The sequence below is a fragment of the Thunnus thynnus genome, chromosome 18 (assembly GCF_963924715.1).
Source record: "Thunnus thynnus chromosome 18, fThuThy2.1, whole genome shotgun sequence".
In the NCBI taxonomy this organism is placed as follows: domain Eukaryota; kingdom Metazoa; phylum Chordata; class Actinopteri; order Scombriformes; family Scombridae; genus Thunnus; species Thunnus thynnus.
The window spans coordinates 6,022,555-6,043,799 of NC_089534.1; the positions used below are offsets into that span (position 1 = coordinate 6,022,555).

Consider the following 21,245-nt stretch of genomic DNA (forward strand, 5'->3'; position numbering starts at 1 on the left):
GAGCTGTTAACAACTCATAAACATCTGAAATGTGACCCTGACTACACACTGCTTTTTGTAAGACGTCAAAAGCCAAAAAGGTTGGAAACCACTGATTTCATCTTTAGCAATGTGTTGTATTTTAAAAGCTTGTTATATTATCCATTGTGTCAAATCTTCATCTGAAAAGTAACTAAAGCTGTCAAATAAATGTAGTAGAAAGTACAATATTTCCCTCTGAAATGTAGTGGAGTGGAGGTATAAAGTAGCAGCAAATGGAAATACTCAAGTAAAGTACAAGTACTTCAAAATTGTACTTAAGTACAGTATTTATAGAGTAAATGAACTTAGTTACTTTCCACCACTGTTTGTGCTTATTTGAGTGAAAGAAGCTCATCCGGCAGTTAGGTGGCGACTGACTGCTGACGTATGTTTACAGCCTCTGTCGTTGACTCCCCGGGCAGCCAATCAGAGCTCTCGCTTCGGCAACAACCTGGAAACAGTTGCTATGCGAGTTTCGCCGGCAGGGGAGAAAAATCCCTCTAATAACATCCAACATTAGAAGTGAAAATGAAGCTTAAACTTGTGCTTCTGAGACTGAAACCTGAACTAATGAAAGGTACAACACATATCAGTTCATCAGAGACACAAACACACAAGAATTCAGTCTTCAAATCGGTGTTTAACGTGTCAAAGTGACAACTGACAGAATGGAAAATCACCGGGATGTGCTCCTTTTGTTGTCTGATACTTTGGGCACTTTTTCACGCTAAAACTGATCATGTCAGCTCTGGTTCTCTTATTTAAAGATGCAAATAACATTTCGAAATGCAGAGTTTGAATAAATGACGTGTGGAATGATTTTGGCGCTAAATTGTGAAGGTGACAACGCCTTTGGATGACTAAACAACAACAAAAAAGCGCGGCAGCGGGAAACAAACTATACACTGTGAACAACGGGAAACAAACACTGAACACCGTTAGACACATTATGCGACTTTATAAAAACGTTAAGACAAACAGATTAACGTCAGACGCGTTGAAACACTGAAAAAAGAGCAAAATATTGATAAGACGTTTACAGTTCATACACATATCCAGTCCAGTTTAAAGGAATATAGGGTTAAAAGTGTGTAAAACCGAATTAATGTGGTCTGCATAGTTAGTAATTATTAATTATTCCGACCACTCATGTATATATAAAAGTGTCACTCATCTACAGTGATTTAAATGCAAATTAAACAAGTTTTAACATTAAGTGTCATATCACGGATGTCAGTTCTACGTTTGGCGAAATTAACATTATTTTTAACGTCATGACACTGTTTCCTAACCATAGTTTAATCGTTTTAAAGTGAATAATTTATGTTTTCTTTGTCTAAATTTGAAAGGTTGCGTAAAGCTCATTTTAATAGTTTTGTAACATCGGTTTCGGGCAGTTTTGTAACCCCGCACAGACAAAGCCGTTTGAATTTCCCGCAGCAATTAGGGTGTCACGTGAATGCGGCTCGCAACCTGATTGGTGCCGTCGCTGCGTCAGTTTAAAGAGCCAGCACGAGCTGCGTTTCTATTGGTCCACTGTATTCTAGCGCCAAGATTTCAATAAAAAGGCGAGCGGACAAGAAAAAGTGCTTCAGTCTCTGTTCTGGTTCTGTCTGCTGCCAGTTAGTTTAGATCCTCTAGTTTCTTTTTTTACTCCTACTTTTAACTTCTTAACTTATATTTTTATTTATTCTGTCCGTCTAAACTTGAGGAAATCAAAATGCTTTCTGCTCGCTCTCCACTTTCCGTCAAGAATGAGAACAAACTCAGCAGCGAGATCAACAGCATGTCGCTGGACAAAGAAAACACGGTGAGACCAAACTGACCGAAACACTCATGTTTGATGTTAAAACGTTAAACGGCGGATTTAAGCGAATATTCAGGTTGTTTGTAAGTTAAAACTCGCGGAAGTCGTTTCTCGACCAACTCAGTCCCGCAGCCCGTTGATCCAGATTTAATCAGGGTTTCCTTTGGCTGCTGTGATCAACTAAAACGTATTAATGAAGTACTGAAACTAGTTATTGATCACTAATATCTTCTCTTTGACCTTTCAGCCTCCCAGCCTGAACAACACTCGCATCTTGGCGTCCAAAACCGCGCGTAAAATCTTCGACGATGCTACGGTAAGTGAGTCAGAATCTGCTGAAAGCTCCAATATTTGAAGCTGCCTTGTTAAACACGCTGTCTGTGTTTGTGTTAAACTAAATGATGGACAGTTTGTGGTGTTTTTCTGTGTCCATGTGGCGCCTAAAATGCCGATTCTGGCGCCAACATAGACAACAATCAGCTGTCACTACCGGTACCACTATTACTGTTCAACCACACCATGCACCAACTACTGCAGCTGATATTTACATGTTAAACAGTTTCACAAATGTGTGAAAGCTTTTTACTTTGCTTGCAACCAAATGTCAGAATTGTCCAAATTGTGTATTAACACTGCAAAGATTTAGAGTTTTATAATCTTTATCTAAGAGAAAATACACGTGCGGTGGAAATAAATAAATATATATGTGTATATATATAGATAGATAGTTATTTATTTTATTTATTTTTTTAACATCTTGATCTACAAGATTCTCCATTAGAGATAACTTAGCTGCCTTGATGGGCAAATTCCTAGATCTCACTGTTTTTCTTTCTGTTTTTTTTTTTTTTTTTTTTTTTAAGAATATAATTAACCAGATAAATAGATGGATAGTGGAGTGTGAATATATCAGAGTACTAACTGGCAAATTGTCATGTTTGAGAAGCTGGAACAAGAGAATCAATTAAACCTTGCAGCCCTAAATTGTGTTTTCTTGTTTATTTGACCTCAGACAGTTTGTAGTTGACGTTCTTGTGTCTTTTTTTTTTTCTTCTCCCAGCCCAAAGCCGTGAAGAAGAGCAGCAGCAGTGAGGAAGAGCCGCTGCTGAAGGAAAACCCTCGTCGCTTCGTCATCTTCCCCATCCAGTACCATGACATCTGGCAGATGTACAAGAAGGCCGAGGCCTCTTTCTGGACCGCAGAGGAGGTAAACATGAACGCCAGCCGCTCAGGCATTACAGCTAGTAGTTGGTATAAAACAGTTTTTATAGCCAGCAGCTGTTGCATGATGGGATATTGATGTCATGTGTTTGTTCAGGTGGATCTGTCAAAGGACCTGCAGCACTGGGAGTCTCTGAAGGATGAGGAGAGGTACTTCATCTCTCATGTGTTGGCTTTCTTCGCCGCCAGCGACGGCATCGTCAACGAGAACCTGGTGAGCACCTCCGACTCACTACTGCCCATAAACATGTCACCAGGACTGATTATTGATCCATTTTTACTGTTTGCCTGTTTTCTCATCTTGTTCTCGTCCTCTGTGACCACCAGGTGGAGCGCTTCACCCAGGAAGTGCAGGTGACAGAGGCCAGATGTTTCTATGGTTTCCAGATCGCCATGGAGAACATCCACTCAGAGATGTACAGCCTCCTCATCGATACATACATCAAGGACGCCAAAGAGAGGTGAGCTGCTCTAGTCTGACGGTGTGTTCGCTGACCAGTTGTGTGATGTTGTGTTTGCTGAATTGTTGTGTGACGGTGTGTTTACTGACCCTCAGAGAATACCTCTTCAACGCCGTGGAGACTCTGCCGTGTGTGAAGAAGAAGGCCGACTGGGCCATTAACTGGATCGGCAACAAGAGCGCCAACTACGGTAAACCTCACTGAGACTCCACATGTAGTTCATGTTCCTGGATGATCAGGTCTGATATTGATCACAAATCGGGTATTGATCATCACTGTTGTTCCTCCACTCCAGGAGAGCGTGTGGTGGCCTTCGCTGCTGTGGAGGGAATCTTCTTCTCTGGTTCCTTCGCTGCCATCTTCTGGCTGAAGAAGAGAGGCCTGATGCCCGGCCTGACCTTCTCCAACGAGCTCATCAGCAGAGACGAGGTGAGTCTTCCACAGGAAGCTGACAAACATGAAACGTCGTCTCCTTGCTGTTAAAGCGTGCGGTGGTCTGACTGTGTGTGTTGCTGCTTTCAGGGTCTGCACTGCGACTTCGCCTGTCTGATGTTCAAACATCTGCTGAACAAACCGTCCGCAGAGACTGTCACCAGCATCATCAGGAACGCAGTGGAGATCGAACAGGTGGGTCAGCAGTGACACAAGCACATGAACGTGATGATGTCAGCATGTCTGTCTGGTTGTCTGGTCGACTCTTTCGCTCACATCCTTTAACTCTTTGTGTTCAGGAGTTCCTGACAGAGGCTCTGCCGGTGAAGCTGATCGGGATGAACTGTGAGCTGATGAAGCAGTACATCGAGTTCGTAGCCGACAGACTGATGCTGGAGCTCGGCTTCTCAAAGGTAACAACGTCTAACAAAGTCCCAAACAAAGACTTTAACTGGACTGTAGAGCTGCAACGATTAGTCAGTTAAATAATGATAAATATATATAATGATAAATATTTAGATTATGTCACAAATTCTCCCATTTAAGAAGCTGATGTCCACAAATTTGGTGTTTGTAACTTAAAATGACGACTAATATTGTTATTAATTAATTTTCTATATATTAACTGACAGAAAATAAAGGAACAAAGACTCTTCGGTTAAAGCAGAAGTTTGACATTATGGAAAATACACTTATAGATGCAATCAGTCAATTAATCAATTAAAATTAGTTGTCAACCCAGTCAACTGTCACCTCCTATATGACCTGTCCTCTGACAGTAAACTGAATATATTTAAGTTGTGGACAAAACACGTCTGTGATGATGAGCAGCGCAGGGGTACGGACCTCAGCCAGTGATGGGGGCTGAGTGCTGCTGCAGACGCTCTGATCAGAGGACGAGTGGTTCACTGACAGACGAGCAGCAGCACGAAACAGACGCCTGTCTGAGCAGAACGTCATCACACACTTTCTCAATCATTAAAGCTGGTTTAAGATGAGAAAAAAACACAAACTGCCACAGAACATTGTGTCTTACTTTGTTTTTTAAATAACAATCCTTCAGATAAGACAAATCCAAGAAGTAAAAATCACTTCAGTTAAACGGCTCACAACTTTTAAACCATAAACTGTGTTACAAACTAAAAATGAAATTCTGCTGCAGAAACTTTTCTGTCCTGATGGAAGAAAATGACATGAAACTTCTGTGATTTATATAGATTTTATATAATGATTTAACAACTTCAAAGTAGCTTGAATCAAATAATTGTTGGCATGTTTTTCCTGTTTCCTGATATTCAGGACATGAATTGGCCCAAAAATTGACAGCCTCCACGTTGAGTAAATTTTCATTTCCCTCAGGGGGATTTACAATCTGTAAAGCAATACAGCATCTTCTGTCCTTAGACCCTTGACATAAGGAATAACTCCCTTTTTTAAAATAAATAAATAAAAACCTGAATGAAAAATGGAAGAAACCTCAGGAAGAGCAACAGCAGACAGACAGGAAATAGATGTTGTGTGAACAGAATAAAACAAGAAAGCAAAATTACAGAAATGCAGCCTGAACAAACAGGATAAATCTGTATTTTACCTCCATGTTTTTCAGCCTTCAGTCAAACCTAACAAAGAACACTAAACTCTTGTGTCTCTGTAGATCTACCGGGTGGAGAACCCCTTCGACTTCATGGAGAACATCTCTCTGGAGGGAAAGACCAACTTCTTTGAGAAGCGTGTGGGCGAGTACCAGAGGATGGGCGTGATGTCCGGCCCCACAGACAACACCTTCAGGCTGGACGCAGACTTCTGAGGACCGAGGTGGACGGACCAACACTCAGACACACATTTCAGTCAGAAGTTGATTCTTGAGACTTTGACTCGTCGGTGCTGCTCCTCCTGAGAGGAGCGTTGACTCTGAACTGTCACTATTGTAAAGGACTAAGGACCTATTTTATGCATCTCAGGATGCTGGCTGTTCGCTTACAGGTGGTTAAGTTAATAAATGAGCTTTTCAGCCAGTCAGAATACAGATAAGGGCACTGCAGCCCAGAGATCTGTCCAAACTAATCAGACGTATTGACTTATCTGGATAACTGCTGTTAACAGATAAGTGTAACGTTTGGATCAGAACTCTGGTTTTATTTTTGTTTTCTTTTGTATGTAAACTTGTAGAGTTTTGTTTTATAAAATCTATCTACTTATGTAATATGGTGTTTTTTAGTTTAAATTTGTACAGAATGGTTTAGTGTTTTTTGTAATAAAGTCACATTTACTGTGTTTGTGGAGGCCTCGGTTCAGTTTATTACAGCTTGTTAACTTGTTTTAACACAGCTGAGAAGATTTGACATTTTGGGAAATACGTTTATTTTGTTTCTTGAGGTTTCTGCTCCCGACTAAGAAGTAGTCCAACATAAAACTACAACTTGTCATTTTTACATTTGTTGTACAGATTAAGCAAATGAGATATAAAATGTTAATGAGTGAGCTTTAGAGGTGTTGGCGGGTGGATTTTGTCTTTTGGGCCAGCTGTTTCCAGTAATGATTATTATCATTAATACTTAATTTTCTTGATTAATTGATTAGGTGTGTGTGTGGCCTATAAAAGTTCACAATTTTCCAAGTCTTAAAACAACAGTCAGGAGCCCAAATGAACATTGAAACATGTTTTTCTTGCTGTAATCATTCCTCCTGTTCATACTGACCATTAGAAGATTCCTTCATAATGCAAACACAAAGAGGGAATTTGATGCTAAAAGACTGTAAATAGTCAGTATGAACAGGAGGAATGATTACAGTGAGGAAAACCTCTTTCAGTGTTCATATGGACACCTGACTGTTGTTTTAAGACAGACTTGAAAAGTTGTGAACTTATCCTTTTTTTAATATATGAACTCATCTCTTCATGTTAAAAATCCTGCTGACTTGTTTTTGGGAGATAAAGATAAAACAAGTCATGAGTTGCTGTAAACTAGGTCATGGTCAATTAATCATTATTGGACTCATAAGACTGGAAACTGAAACTTAACTGAATCAACGCTCAGACTACCAGGAGCGGACAGCTACGTCATCATGCCGGAGCAGACTACGTGCATGACCCTGCGTATTAACGGTAAAAACAGGAGTTAACTAATGTTACGTAGAAGCGGTGTAAAATATCTTTAGGTGATTTGAAAAAAAACCAAAACACATTTATATCCCTTGGACCCGTAATGTTTATCAAGTTTTCACCCGCCCTTGTCTCATCCTTGTAACCGCCATCCTTGCTGACGTCAGATGAGGAAGTAAATAAAACAAAGTAGCCACGGATCGCTGTTATTCTGCTGCAGTATGTCCATTTCAAACCCGAAACAAACGTTTTTAAACCCGGTGAGATGCCTTCTGTTTCTATCTTACACACAGTCAACTGTTTGCACTCATTTTCATTGTTGTCATGACCGTTAAATTGGTAATTTATCGATGATATGACAGCGGGAAGGCTAGCTAGCATCTCAGCTAAGCACTCGACATTCGTTGCATCAGTTGCACAAAACAATGAATATTTAACGTGAAAGTTTCTTATATAACACGACTTAAGTAGTTGTATCTATTAAGTAGGATTTCCTGGTAAATTCAACATACACCACACCGACTATATAACTTTATTTCGGCTAAGTTTGCTACTTTAATACGCTATTTAGTGGACGAATAATACAGGAGGACTCTTAATTACACGTAATTTATTTGTATGTGATCCTAATCTGGTGTATTTCACCTAGGCCGAATGTAAGAAGGGTTCCTATTAGTTTGTGAACCGTCTAAGATTTAGTTATTTTGCGGATCAGTATCTCATAGACACGTAGGGAATTTTAAATAGCTCTAATTTCTTATGGAGTTTAGTTCTGTTTAATCTTTTTGGTGCCATGTTGAGAGTTGAATTCCTGTCAGACTTCACTTTAAAATGAAACAGTTAACATATGAAACAGTAAACTGCTCATTAAAACGTTGTATCGTCCTTCTTACTACAATGATCAAATCAAAATGATCGAATCAAAATTGTACCTAAGCACAATACTTGAGTATATGTGCTTTATTACTTTGTACCTTGTTACTTACTACTAATTTCCTCTCAGCTGTAAAATAACTGATAACTGCAGCAGCTCTCAGATATAAACGTAGAGAACAAAGCTGGATTAAAACGAGGGCGACTGTTCCAGATGTTCAGGAGTTAAACAGAAAATTAAGTTTGGCCTTTAAAGAAACAGCTGCTTTATCACCTGATCCTGAAGCTCTTCTTCTTCTTTTAGAGTTATTTATATATTGATTTAACCAAGATACATGATCTCTACCACAAGACAAAGCAGTAACACAGATATCACAGTTAAAGCTTTAAGGTCTTTTAATTATCTATTAATGATTTGTTTTTTAAAGCAAAACAATTAACATGTTCTAGCTTTACACATGTGAATATTCACTGATTCTTTTCTCTTTCTTCTATGACAGTAATTAAACATCTAAAAAAAAAGATGTTAAAATAAATCAATAATGATGATAATAAACATTATTTTATATCACCTTTCATACACAAAATGCAACTCCAAGTGCTTAACAACTTATTTAAAGGAAAGAGCAGACAGTTTAACAGTTAAAATATGAAAATACATTTATCAACTTGGACATTTTTCACAGTTTACTGACGTTTTATTGATCAAAAGATTAACCGATAATAAAAATAATTCTTAGAAATAATCCTTTGTTACATTTTACTAAATAAAATTGTGCTTAATCAAGTAAGAACTAATTAATTACTGACTGATCACTAACTAATATATTCACAGTGCACAGACGGGGGTCAACAGCTCATTTTTGCCACCTAAAAGTTTAATACAGCTCCAATAACACAATGCAGGTTTATTTACTTGTATTGGTAAGAAGGTAATAAGGGAAATATTAACCTTTGGGGGAAAAAACAGTAGAAGTATAAAGTGACATCCGTGTTCAGCATCTCAGTAAATGTAACTGAAGCTTCCTGCTGTTGGTTTTATCTCTCAGGAGTCCAGATATGATTTTAAACTGTTTTCAGAGCTGCGTCTCGTTAAACAGTAATTTTTATCGTTGATTTAAAAAGCTTTAAAATGTGTCTCCTGAATCTTCTTGGATCTCAGCAGATGTTTCCAGCTGTTCAGTTTTGTGTCAATCACTGAAAAGTTAACTTAACTTTCCGGACTTCCTCCACAGGCGATCCCCTTCGCCGGGACAATCCTGGGCGGTCTGCTGCCGGGGGAGATGGTTCTCGTTCAGGGCTCTGTGCCGCCTAAAGCTGACAGGTGTGAACTCACAACACAAAACCATAAAAACACACCTCTCCTTCCTGCCTGTCGCTCCGTCATCGCTCTGCTTCAGTAGCTCACCTGCTGCCCTCTGCGCTGTCTCGCAGGTTCCAGCTAGATTTCACGTGCGGCAGCAGCGTGACGCCGAGGGCCGACGTGGCGTTTCACTTCAACCCGAGGTTCAACAAGAAGAGCATCGTCTGCAACACGCTGGAGAAGGAGTGCTGGGGCAAAGAGGAGATCCTGTACGAGATGCCCTTCGCTGCCGGGGCCACGTTCGAACTCATCATCCTCGTCCTCAAGGACACGTTCAAGGTGAGAGACGAGCAGCTGCAGGAACAACATGGCTGACTCATCTGGTATGAAGAGTCTCACATGTGATCAGAGAAGAAAAACCTTGATGACATCAGCCTTTTTGTTTGCTGTGTTTACAAACATTACTGATGTAAACAAACATTGACAGAATCTGACAATATTAAAGAAATCCACTGATTTTACAGTTAAACATCAGTTTACTATTCGTTGGGGTCAGTAATAGTCGAATCAGATAAATTGTGTTTTGTTATTGACATTTAAAATCTGACTGTTCTCACCTGTTTACCACGACGGAATATTACGTTTCTAATATGAATTATTCTTAAAATATTACCACTTTTTTCATAGTTACATCTTTAGTCTTAAAATGAACTTTTTTCTTGAAATATTATGACGTTCTTCTCGTAATATTTACAATTTATATTCTCATATTACAGCTCTTTTCCCCAAAAATTATGACTTAGTTTTGTACGAGGTTTTTAATTGGTTTTATTAACGGAGTGGCGCTGAGGTAATGATCGATGTTGTTAATACAGTGAAAAACTTGCTGAGTGTATTTTATTATTATTTTCATTAATGTGCTGTGTCATTCTTGCCTCGTCAGATCCGCCATCTTGAACAACAATAAAATAATAATAAACTAAATCACTGGAGTTCTCTTTAAAGCTCTTTTGTTTACATTTGTATTACAGATTCTTCCTTCAGTGTTGCTGTCGTGTGGTGACAACGAGCAGCTTTTTAACTGGAACTAATCAGATCGTTGTGTGTTTGTCGGGCTGCAGGTGGCTGTGAACGGAGCTCACATGCTGGAGTATAAACACAGACTGGACCTGGAGCGGGTCGACACTCTGCTCATTTCTGGGAAGGTCAAAGTGGACGCGATCGGCATCCTCCCGAGCTCTGTGAGTCCCTGAAACTAGACTGGCACACAACAACCGCTCATCTTCACAAAGGCTGTGTGATTATTTAATAAGAAACTGTCTGTGAAACTTTGAGTTGAAATTGATGAAGGTGAACGAGATGTTTTGTTTTGTTTTTTAGAGTTCAGTTTCTCCTGCAGCCAGTTTGACTCACCAGGACTCAGAGCTGAATGTAAGAAACTCTTTATTCACTGCAGAAACTATCAGTTAGAGCTGCAAGAAATTATTATTTTCATTATCGATTAATCGTTTTGTCTGTAAAATGTCAAATGAGTTAAAAAAACGCCTGTTATAATTTCTTAGAGCTCAAGACGACGTCTTCAAATGTCTTGTTTTGTCCGACAAACAGTCCAAAACAAAAATGTAATTAAATAATAGTTGCCAATTAATATTCTGTCGATTGACTAATTGATGACTAATTATTGCAGCTCTTCAATTAGCTACACTTTTATAGAGCTGCAACTAATGATTATTTTTATTATTATTGAGTTTTTTTGTCTATAAAATGTCAGAAAATAGTGAGAAACGTATGTTATAATATCTTAAAGGCCACAATGTCGTCTTCAAATGTCTCGTTTTGTCTGATTAAAGATCTAAAATATTCACTCATGTAGGACAAAGAAAAGCTTCAAATCATCATATTTAAGAAGCTGAAAGCAGCAAATCTGTTGAATATTTGTGGTTGTGGAGTTTGTAGAAAATGTTTCACCGTTTCTTTTACTTAACTTTTATTAATATAGAAAATAAGAGAATATAACAGAAATATCACAGTAGAAACTATGAAGTAACAAATAAACATTTAGTTAACATCACTAACTCATTTTAGAAGAATGTAGAGCTCCATCGGTCGATCACCAAAAACATCATCTGTAACTACTTTTAATAATAGATTAGGTTTGAGTAATTTTTTGCAATGCAAGAAAACCAATAAGTGTACGGCTGCACCTAACAATTATTTTTTATTATTGATTAATCTGTCGATGATTTTCCTCAGTTAATCAATTAGCTGTTTGATTTTTAAAATGTCAGAAAATGGTGAAAAATGTCGAACAACGTTTCCCGATATGACGTCCTCAAATGTCTTGTTTTGTCCAAAACTCAAAGATATTCAGTTTACTGTCAGAAAAGATGAAAGAAACCAGAAAACATTCATATTTAAGAAACTGGAATTTGTTTTAATATTTGACATCTTAAAAGTGTCATCAGGACACAAAGCATAGAGATGAAAATGTAAATAACTAAAGATTATTTTAATTATCAATTAATCAATTAGTCGTTTGGTCCATAAAATGTCAGAAAATGGTGTAAAATGACTAATAGTTGCAGCTCTTTTATTTTGGAAGAATGTTTTATTTAATGTGAGTTTAAACAGGTTTTTGTTTGTTCTTCCAGACGATAACGTCCTCGTCAGGCGACATGGTGAGTTTTACTGTTGTGTGATTTTTACACGACTCTGAGGCTGTGATGCTCTGTCTTATTGTTCCTTCTTGAACTAATCTGGAGATAAACACACATCCTGTTTGGTAAATTCTTGTTGCTGCATTAAAAATCCTCGTTTCCTTCCTCAGTATCAGTTCTTTTAAAGGTGCTACATGAGTAAAACTAAACAAGTATCAGCAGGAAAATAAACGCAGAAGTCAACGTTTTAATTTCTGATAGTGAAGAAGAGAATTCAGTCAAACAGTTTTTGGGGATTTTCATGTTTTCAGATCAGTTGAAGAAGATCTTTAAGATCTAAACACACGATACTTGTTAGTGAATCAGCTCATTGTCGGATCCAAACGTGAGATTTGATGACAAGAAGAAAAATAAAGAAAATACCCTTGTTTTGTTTCGCTGCCTATATTTTATTTTGTTATTTTAACATGTTCGATATAAGAAATAATCTAATCTATAAAAAAAATAATAATCTTGAAGTGTCTGTGATGTTGTGATTGATGAAGTCTTTTTTGGTGTGTTTTTGGCAGAGTGTTCCCTTCAGAGGTGAGCTGGTGAAAGGTCTGAGCAACAGACGCAACATCACCATCAAAGGAAAGACCAATCAGAACGCAGCGAGGTAACCTACAGCTTTTATAAAACAAGATTAAAACCCAGGTCGACATTTATACATACAGGTGTTATAAATCTAAATGTTCTCTAATCTTTCGAAGACACCTGAATATTTTAAGATGATAAAAGTTTTCCGTGTCGTGTTTCAGTTTCGGTGTGAACCTGCGAGTGTCCGGCGGCAGCGACATCGCTCTTCATCTGAACCCTCGTCTGAAGAAACGCGTCTTCATCAGAAACTCCTTCCTGTCCGGCTGCTGGGGCCCCGAGGAGACGCAGCTGGAGAGCAGCTTCCCCTTCGCTGCGGGACAGTACTTCGAGGTATCAGAGACTCGTCTCAACGTTTTAATGTTTTCTGAATGTTTTTCACCTAAAAAAAATTCCTTTAAATGTCGTCATGAACAGGCAGAACAGTTTTATACAAACAGAATCAGACATCCTAATAAACATTAAAACAGGTTTTGGTGTTCATACTGACCATTTAAATATTTCTTCTTCATGTGCTTCCAATGTAAGTGATGGGGGACAAAATCCACAGTCCTCCCTCTGCGCAAAAATGTAATTAAAGGTTTATCTGTTTTAAGACGTAAACTAGTAAACCTCCTCTTTAAATCAAGCATGTCTTCCTGCAGTTTCAATACAAAATCATCCACTTCCTACATAAAGTCCAGGACTCTGAAGCTAACAGCTAATTCTAATAGGGAGGTTTCCTTCTTGAGATAATAAACACTTTCCATTTCCATCCGTTTGTGCAGCTAAAGGCACAAAAACAGCACATCTCACTCGCTCGTCTATATATGTAAACTTTATCATAGTTATAATAATGATGATGTTGTGTTTTTGTGTCCAGATGATCATCCTGTGTGACTCTCAGCAGTTCAGAGTCGCCGTTAACGGGTTCCACCAGCTGGACTACAAACACCGGGTCCAGGACCTGAGCTGCATCACCCAGCTGGAGGTGGTGGGAGACGTCACGCTGCAGGATGTCAAGCTGCTCTGACCTCTGACCTCTGACCCCCCCCCCCCTCCCCACTGACTGCATGACCCCTGCATCTTTTTACATGTATTAATATACAGTATTTATACAAGTGTGAGGAAATGCTTGACGTCACATTATTAACCGTCGCCAAAGTCAATAACATTTAACAAAATCTGTCGAAGAAAGTGTTTTATTTTTTATTGACTGTAAAGTTTGAGTTCATAATGTGAGTTTTTATCACAAGAAGATCTCAAACCTGAAGCCGGAGTTGAAGTATTGTAAAATCAAGTGAAATTTTGAAATGTCTCGACGAGCTCGAACCAAGAAAACACATCGAACTGCTAACTGATCTCCTGTCTGCGCATCACTCCTGTTAACATACTGTGTGAAGATGTTAATAAAACTGAATGTTGGGATGTGACCGGATCAAATAAACTAACCTACAGGAGCTGGTGTGGCGTCTTCTCTCTTCCTCCAGATGTCTGATCAAGTGACTCTTCTTCTTCTTCTTCTTCTTCTTCTTCTGTTGAAATCTTCACTGTGGACACACAGACAGTTTAGTGAAAAGTGAACAGAATAGCTGAACTAGGGATTTACATTTGTTTGAAATCAAAATACGATTTATATATCTATCTGCGTTCCTAAATGTGTATCACAATCAAAGCAAAGCACAGTATTGTATGGAGCTAATAAAGCAAATAAAATGCTAATGAATTTACTGTATATGAATATATATAAGTGGATATCAATAAGAATATGTTTAGTAATGTTTGTGTGAAAGAATACTGTTAGTTATATTTCTCTGATTTTAATATCATTCAGTGGTTTTGTCTGTAAGTGTCTCATCTGTTTTCATGTTTTCTGATGAAGGTTCCCAATAAAATCCTAAAATATACATACACACCTACACACATATCTATCTAAACCAGAAGAAATCAACATTTTCTAGACACTCAGTTTATGGTTTATTGTTCATTTGTTGGAATATTTTCATGATAGTGGTTATAATTTTTTGACAGGACGTTTTCAGTGATGAGCAGAAAAAGAAAACGCAGCGTCCTGACTGTTTTTATGAGACGCACGAGCCGTTACGTACAGGTGACGGGTGTGTAACAGTTAAACTTTGGGAGATCGCAAAGATATTTTTAGACATTTTTATCATAAATTCCCCCCGCAGTAGGCGGCAGCACCCTCCGACTTCTCGTTAAAAACAGGTTTGATAACAAATGAACAAATGAAAAATGTGTCGTTTCTAATAATTAGTGCAATAAATAAGTGAAAACACATTAATAATACTCTTAAATATTTTACCAAAACGAAAATGAGCTTTTTTTTAATACCTTAAAGCAGGAATTAGCAGATACAGAAGTGATTTCTGTATAAACATATTTTCACGGATTCAGGAGGAAAATTGTCGATTTACTGTAGAGGAGAGAAAACTATTGAGCTACTCGTGTATGTGTTTAGATAAACTAATTATTGCTTTTAATAAAATGCCTCTCTCATCTGAGTTTTCTTCGTTTTATTCCGGTGCCAGAACTCAAAGTGTGCATTAGGTTGTAGAAACGTTGCGTTCTGTTATTAATTATTAATGACAGTTTGGCACAAAAAGCTCCAAAAGGCACAGAACGTTCAGTGGGGCATTTTTCAATATTCAGGAGTCACCAAGTCAAATCTCCTCAGTTTTTTTACCTTCTAGACTCAAGTCAAGTCAAGTCTCACAGAAGTCTCAGGTTTCCAGCTGAAGATCAGCTTTCTGATATGATCCAGAAGAAATAAGCGAGTGAAAAAATGAGCTATCAGTAATCAGATTCACATTTATTGTATTCTCAAAACGGACTTAAGTTACTTGTTTGATGTGATGAGGAAAATAAAACCTCGATTGATCCTCTGTGTGTGAAACGTGGCGCACATAAAAGCCAGTTTTCGATCCATTTGAGCGAAGGAAGGCTGAAATAAAACACACTTATGGAGAAATAAGAAAAGATCCTGTCATATCCCCTGTGTCCACAAGATAAATTACATTTGTTTAAACATGTGGATATTTTTTCTTTGCATGTTCTCTCATTCAAACTCCAAAACACACCGGCATGCGCGGCGCATGCGCACAGGTGGTGCGCGGACTGAGAATTTGATGACGAGTGCCGCGGCCATTAGTCCAATGACATCACCTCTCTCTCTCTCTGTGATTGTCTTTGATGTGTGTTTTAGAAGACACGCGCTTTGATCTCTGTTTTCATCTCAATTTAAAAGTGGCGCATCAAAGCCACAGAAACTTGGGTATACAGCTGGAATCCGGTATAAATTCACTTTTCAGCCGTCACAGGTGATTCTGAGACCACACCCTACGCACACAGTGAGGATCTTAACACTCCAGAGACCCAACAAACAGAAAGTTTCAAACAAGTTTATTGAGCATCATACAAAACACCAGAAAGATGTCTGTGTCCACAATGAGCCACTCCGGATCCCAGAACACGTTCATGGTTACGTCGGAGGCTCTTCTTCCTGTGGTCAACAGATTTTTTGACCAAATATCGCCGGCAGAGTGGATCCTGTTGGCCGCAGGCATTAAACACCCGGCCACAGAGGCCACTCTTGTCAACATGCTTGTTGAAATTGTCCAAGCACTGTCAGCGGCAGTGCTGAGAGTTGTGGTGCCTGTTTTTCAGGAGCACCTTTCAAACACCACGTCTCCAGTTGAACTGGAGACATACAATACTCACCTGGGAGACTCCCTCTCCCAGTGTTTCTCAACTGCTCTTGACGTCCCACAAGTGAGAAGTCAGAGCATCCTGGAACTCTCGACACTAATTGAAAAAGAAGTGTCTGAGAGGATCAGGTCTGTTTTATCCACCGCCGCCAACAGCACCTGCTGGCCATCAGAGCCGGCCGTGTACGTGCCCCCCACCATGTCCAACAGCAGGAACCTTCATCGCATGGTGAGTCATGCTTTCACTTGTCTCAAAGGACTCTTATGTAGGATGAACTCCCAGTGTTTGGGACTGCCGTGTTTGCGCCCAAAAGACATTAAGGTGGAGAGATGTCAATCCATTCAGAGTATCAACTCTGACATCAGCGTCCCCTCAGTGACCAAAGCAGTGAGTGACATCCTACAAAAATGGTCCAGTGAGACAGTGAGCCACACAGAAGAGGCTGAAACTGCTCTCGTGCCACTCAGTGACTCTCTGGAGGCTCATGATGCAGCGTCTGAGATCGTCACAATGATCAGTGAAGACCTGCAGCATCCTGTCTTCGGAGATATTACTTGTTGCAGTGAGAGAAGCTCATCCAGACCTCGTTATAATATCAGACTCGCCCTCGATAAGGTGAGGGACTTTTTTGCCGGACAGGTCATACCGTCAGAAGACGCCATACAAGTCCTGCATAAACACACCTTTTTTAAGATTGCCAGAAATCAGTTCCAGACCACAATGGAAGAACTGAAGAGTGCGTTTCAGTGCAATGACACAGACTTTGTCGTTAGTCTGAAACAGGATTCAAGCAGGTCTCTGCTGAGAATCATGGAGGAAGTCGAGGAGGTGACCTTGCCTGGGGCTATTCCAGAGTCTCCCAGGCCTGAGTCTAGACCCACCAGCAGAACTACAATGACCAGCTTCGGAGATCTGTCATCTCCTCCGTTAGACTTTGACACCATCAAGAACGATGTCGACGACTTGTTTAATAAATCAGACCTGCAAGGTGCAACATGTACCAGCAACAAACTGGAAAATGTCGCGCTCGCTGAAGAGATCAGGAAGTTTTCAAGAGAACTGACGGATAAAATGTACCATCACCTTATGAATGGCCAGATGTATCAGATCCCCATCCTGCCAATGGGAAGAAGTCTCTCTGACTCTGTCATCTCAGAGCGCAGGTTCAAAGTGGGCACCACTCGCCCCAACTTTTCTCCTGAAGTCCTGTATGCAATGACAGAGGACGCAGTGGGAAAGTTCTGTCAGCTGATGCTCCACTGGCTGGAGAAAGAGCCGTCAGTGAAAACAAGTTACGACGAGAAAGTGTGCGGTGCATTTGCTGAGATCGATGACCTGATAACAAGATCACTGACCCCAACAGAAGAAGACAACATCAGGCCAGACTCCCCTGAAGCCCCGACTTCACAAGAAGTGATCTTCGTCGGGCCAGAGTCCCCTGAAACCCCGACTTCACAAGAAGTGATCTTCGTCGGGCCAGAGTCCCCTGAAACCCCGACTTCACAAGATGTGATCTTCGTCGGGCCAGAGTCCCCTGAAACCCCGACTTCACAAGAAGTGATCTTCGTCGGGCCAGAGTCCCCTGAAACCCTGACTTCACAAGAAGTGATCTTCGTTGGGCCAGAGTCCCCTGACACCAGCAAGACGCTGACTACAACACCCTCTACAACATATGAGGAATTAACTCCAAGTGACTTCTGCTTCAGCGATGACGTCTGTGACCACTTGAATGTCCGGCTACATGTTGATAGTCGGACTTTGGCTTCCCAGAAAATACCTCAGCGAGAGACAACACCCGATTTAGTCTGGGAGGAAACAAAGGGATTCTATATTGGCACTGCGGCGTCTTCCTCCACTCTGGCGCCACTTTCCAGTAAGGGTCTCTCATTATCATCAAGAGACAGGCTGACCAGCAACCTTGTCGGGGGTCTGGTCACGAGGCTGATTGGCCGAATGCCGTGGAAAGCCAAGAAAGATTTGCAGACTGATGATATCAAAGCCATCATCAACCGTGTCTCACAAAAAGCTCAAGAAGAGGGCATCATCATGGTTCCTTCCATCACAAAAGCCAAGGATGTCAAGAAGATCAACGAGGCGGTGATCAAAGACCTTCTTCAGCAATATGACTCTCCAAAACAGTTGGTGGAGGCGGCGATGGCAACCGATGATCCGTCTTTCGCCTGTGCTGTTGTGAAATATCTAAACATCAATCTGAACACGCTCGTAGACCCGCCTCCTAAGAACTCCAAGGTGGCCAGGTTCTTTACAGCCGTGGGCAAGGCGTTAGCCAAGCCCTTTAGGCTGTGCTTCATGGACACCAGCGATGACTAAAACTAAATCCCAACTAAAACAAAACCTAACCCCCTAATCCCAACTAAAGCCTAACCACTCTAATCCCAACTAAAACCTGAAACCCAATCCCAACTAGAACCTAACCCCCCTAATCCCAACTAAAACGTAACCCCTCTAAACCCAGCTAAAGATTAGTGGAATGAATGTAGCTAATAGACCTTTGTCACAGCGGGCATTTTGACATATAACAGCAGCGTCTGTGTTCCAGGTAGATGTGTCAGTGAACCGCATGTAACTGGAGTACAGCTCCGCTTCTGTTTCACCAGTCAAAATGTCCGCTGTGAGAAACGTCAAGGGCAACACGGTGGCTCCTCCGCCTGTTGCATGGATTTTCCCCAGGTCTAATTCTAACTAAATCCTAACTAAAACAAAACCTAACCCCAGTAATCCCGACTGAGACCTAATCCTGCTAATCCCAACTAAAATCTAACCCCTCTAATCCCAATTTAAATCTAACCGCTCGAATCCCAACTAAAACCTAAGCCCGGGTCTAATCCTAACTAAAACGGAATCCTAACTAAAACAAAACCTACCATCCTAATCCCAACTAAAACCTAAACCCCCAACTAAAAGCTAAAACCTAACCCCCAATCCAAAACAAAACAACCAAAAATTCCAAAACAAAAATAAAAAATCTAATCAAATGTGTGTTTATGTTGTATATCTTTGCTGTCAGACATCAACAAAGTTATAAAAACTGAACTGAAAGGTAGATTTGTGAAATAAAAACAAACTAAAAACTACTGAGTGAAATAAAAATAATGTTGACTAAAATACTATTGTTCATACCTGAAAACCTCAGTCCTAATATTCTGCATTCGACACAGTGGATCATGGGATTCTTGTGGAAAGGCTAAGAAACTGGTCTGTCTGGCCGGTTGTCCAGTGTTTGAATCCTTCCTACATAATCAAGATTTCTAAAAGGGAGAAAAACATTTTAAAACATGAAATTCATAAAATAAATTACTAAATAAATTAAATAAAAGCCATAATACATTAAAGTAAAAGCTGTCTCTTTCTTAATGTACTCATGTGTCTTTATGTACATGTAAAGAGTTGTTGGTGTGTGTAATCATTCCTCCTGTCTGTCCATACTGGCCAGTATGGAGACCTAAAGTGTTAAAATTATATTTAAGGCAAAATATTCTATATAATATCACCATAAAACTGTGAAATAATCCAAATCCCGCTTATGTGACTGACAGCTGTTGCTTTGTGAAATAAAAACAAACTAAAAACTACTGAGTGAAATTAAAATAATGTTGATGTTGCACCCATGAATTACACTGGACTCAGGATGAACATATATATTTTTAAAAAGAGCGATGGTTTTATTCTGAAAGAATAAAAGAAAAACAAACAGTGATTTTGCTGGTCTTCAGTAGTTTTACTCTATGTGTAACTGCCAACTCATCTAGCTAAGAAAAATATACAGTATGTGGCAACAATCACAGTATTGTATTCCAATAAACATAAAATGGGCTTATAATAAAGTATTAGAAATGACAAATTCTAATATATCAAAAGGTATTAAAACTCATTCATTGACCTTCAATTCTTATGATTGTTAGTATATTTTATAGAAAACAATATATGAACCCAAAGATTACAATCAATTCAATGGTATTACAAATTAAGCTCTTTTCTATAGGTTTACTAACTACTAAAATCACACAATCTACTATGTATTTTAGCTATATTTATAATGAAGCTTGATTCTGCACTCCTATTAGCTCGTGCGTGAATGTTTACCGTTGCTATGGCAACAAGTGACAACTGACGTTAGCGTATGTTAGTTTAGCTCAAACGTTCGACAAACAATAACCCGTTAAATTACAATTCAATATATTTAAACAAAACCAACAACAGCTACCAACAGTTATAGTCCTTACAATTTTAGCTAATGTATTTTCACAGGTTAGATTGTCAAAATTAGAGAAATAACAGCTTCAATCCCCGAGGAGCAACGTTGGCTTTAGTGACGGTTGCATCCACTCCAAGTTACCTTACGCCTTACCTTATACAAACTATATAAACAAATTATCTATTAAGGGTAGACTACTGATAAAATCTGAAGGTGCTTAGATCATATTTACTCACCTGAAAGAATAAATGAAAACAAATGGTGATTTTGCTGGTCTTCAGTAGCTTTACTCTATGTGTAACTGTGTGTAACTGCCAACTGAAGAACGCAGCGCAAACCCACAGCTTATATACACACAGTTGCTCTCGTGCCTTTACTCAAATCAGTGACGCATTAAATTGATCAATTTCATACACATAGAATAATATTACTATTGAGTGGGAAAAGACACGTAAATACCCTATGTGTCACATTGACTTAAAATATAGTATTCATAGTGTTCATACGTCAAAACCTCAGTCCTACTGCTCTGCATTCGACACAGTAGATCATGGGATTCTTCTCGAAAGGCTAAGAAACTGGCCTGTCTGGCATGGTTGTCCTTTGGTTTGAATCCTACCTGCGTAGACGAGATTTCATTGTCACACTTCCACTCCAGCAGACACAAAGTAGAGTGCGGCGTCTCGCAGGGCTCCATCGTGGGTCCTCTTCTTTTCAGCCTATATATGCTCCCCCTTCCCCCATTTAGTATTTTATTTTTGCTTTGGCTCAATTTTCACAAGTTTCACTATGCAGAGACCAATTTGTCAA

The 21,245-nt window shown here is 39.5% G+C and overlaps 2 protein-coding genes, 1 long non-coding RNA gene and 1 other non-coding gene across 9 annotated transcripts; 3 read left to right on the forward strand and 1 right to left on the reverse strand.

The window, feature by feature from the left end:
* The first annotated feature begins 495 nt into the window (after positions 1–495).
* LOC137169051 (ribonucleoside-diphosphate reductase subunit M2) lies at positions 496–6,216 on the forward strand. Of its 2 annotated transcripts, none has more exons than XM_067572004.1 (10): positions 496–598; positions 2,076–2,144; positions 2,889–3,035; positions 3,147–3,263; positions 3,377–3,510; positions 3,606–3,700; positions 3,806–3,939; positions 4,033–4,137; positions 4,242–4,355; positions 5,597–6,216. In XM_067572004.1, exons 3-10 carry the CDS (start codon positions 2,994–2,996, stop codon positions 5,747–5,749), a joined length of 894 nt encoding a protein of 297 aa, XP_067428105.1. In that variant the 5' UTR covers positions 496–598; positions 2,076–2,144; positions 2,889–2,993; the 3' UTR covers positions 5,750–6,216. The 2 variants fall into 2 exon arrangements, with proteins under 2 accessions (XP_067428105.1, XP_067428104.1); XM_067572003.1 differs by lacking the exon at positions 496–598 and adding an exon at positions 1,587–1,831.
* Positions 4,757–4,895, forward strand: LOC137169969 (small nucleolar RNA SNORD94). The gene has a single exon (XR_010924575.1). It is a non-coding gene; the product is annotated as a small nucleolar RNA SNORD94 (small nucleolar RNA).
* A 949-nt stretch (positions 6,217–7,165) lies between the features above and the next one.
* On the forward strand, positions 7,166–13,953 carry lgals8a (galectin 8a). The gene is made up of 9 exons (XM_067572005.1): positions 7,166–7,305; positions 9,154–9,242; positions 9,353–9,560; positions 10,343–10,462; positions 10,602–10,652; positions 11,873–11,899; positions 12,448–12,536; positions 12,679–12,847; positions 13,377–13,953. Exons 1-9 carry the CDS (start codon positions 7,267–7,269, stop codon positions 13,524–13,526), a joined length of 942 nt encoding a protein of 313 aa, XP_067428106.1. The 5' UTR covers positions 7,166–7,266; the 3' UTR covers positions 13,527–13,953.
* Positions 9,496–21,043, reverse strand: LOC137169053 (uncharacterized). Of its 5 annotated transcripts, none has more exons than XR_010924392.1 (5): positions 20,672–21,043; positions 19,361–19,488; positions 13,946–14,043; positions 13,005–13,072; positions 12,823–12,896 (listed from the first exon to the last, which is right to left on the reverse strand). It is a non-coding gene; the product is annotated as an uncharacterized lncRNA (long non-coding RNA). The 5 variants fall into 5 exon arrangements; XR_010924391.1 differs by having other exon boundaries at positions 13,950–14,022; positions 19,349–19,488; XR_010924389.1 differs by having other exon boundaries at positions 13,946–14,022; positions 19,349–19,488.
* Between the last annotated feature and the right edge of the window lie 202 nt (positions 21,044–21,245).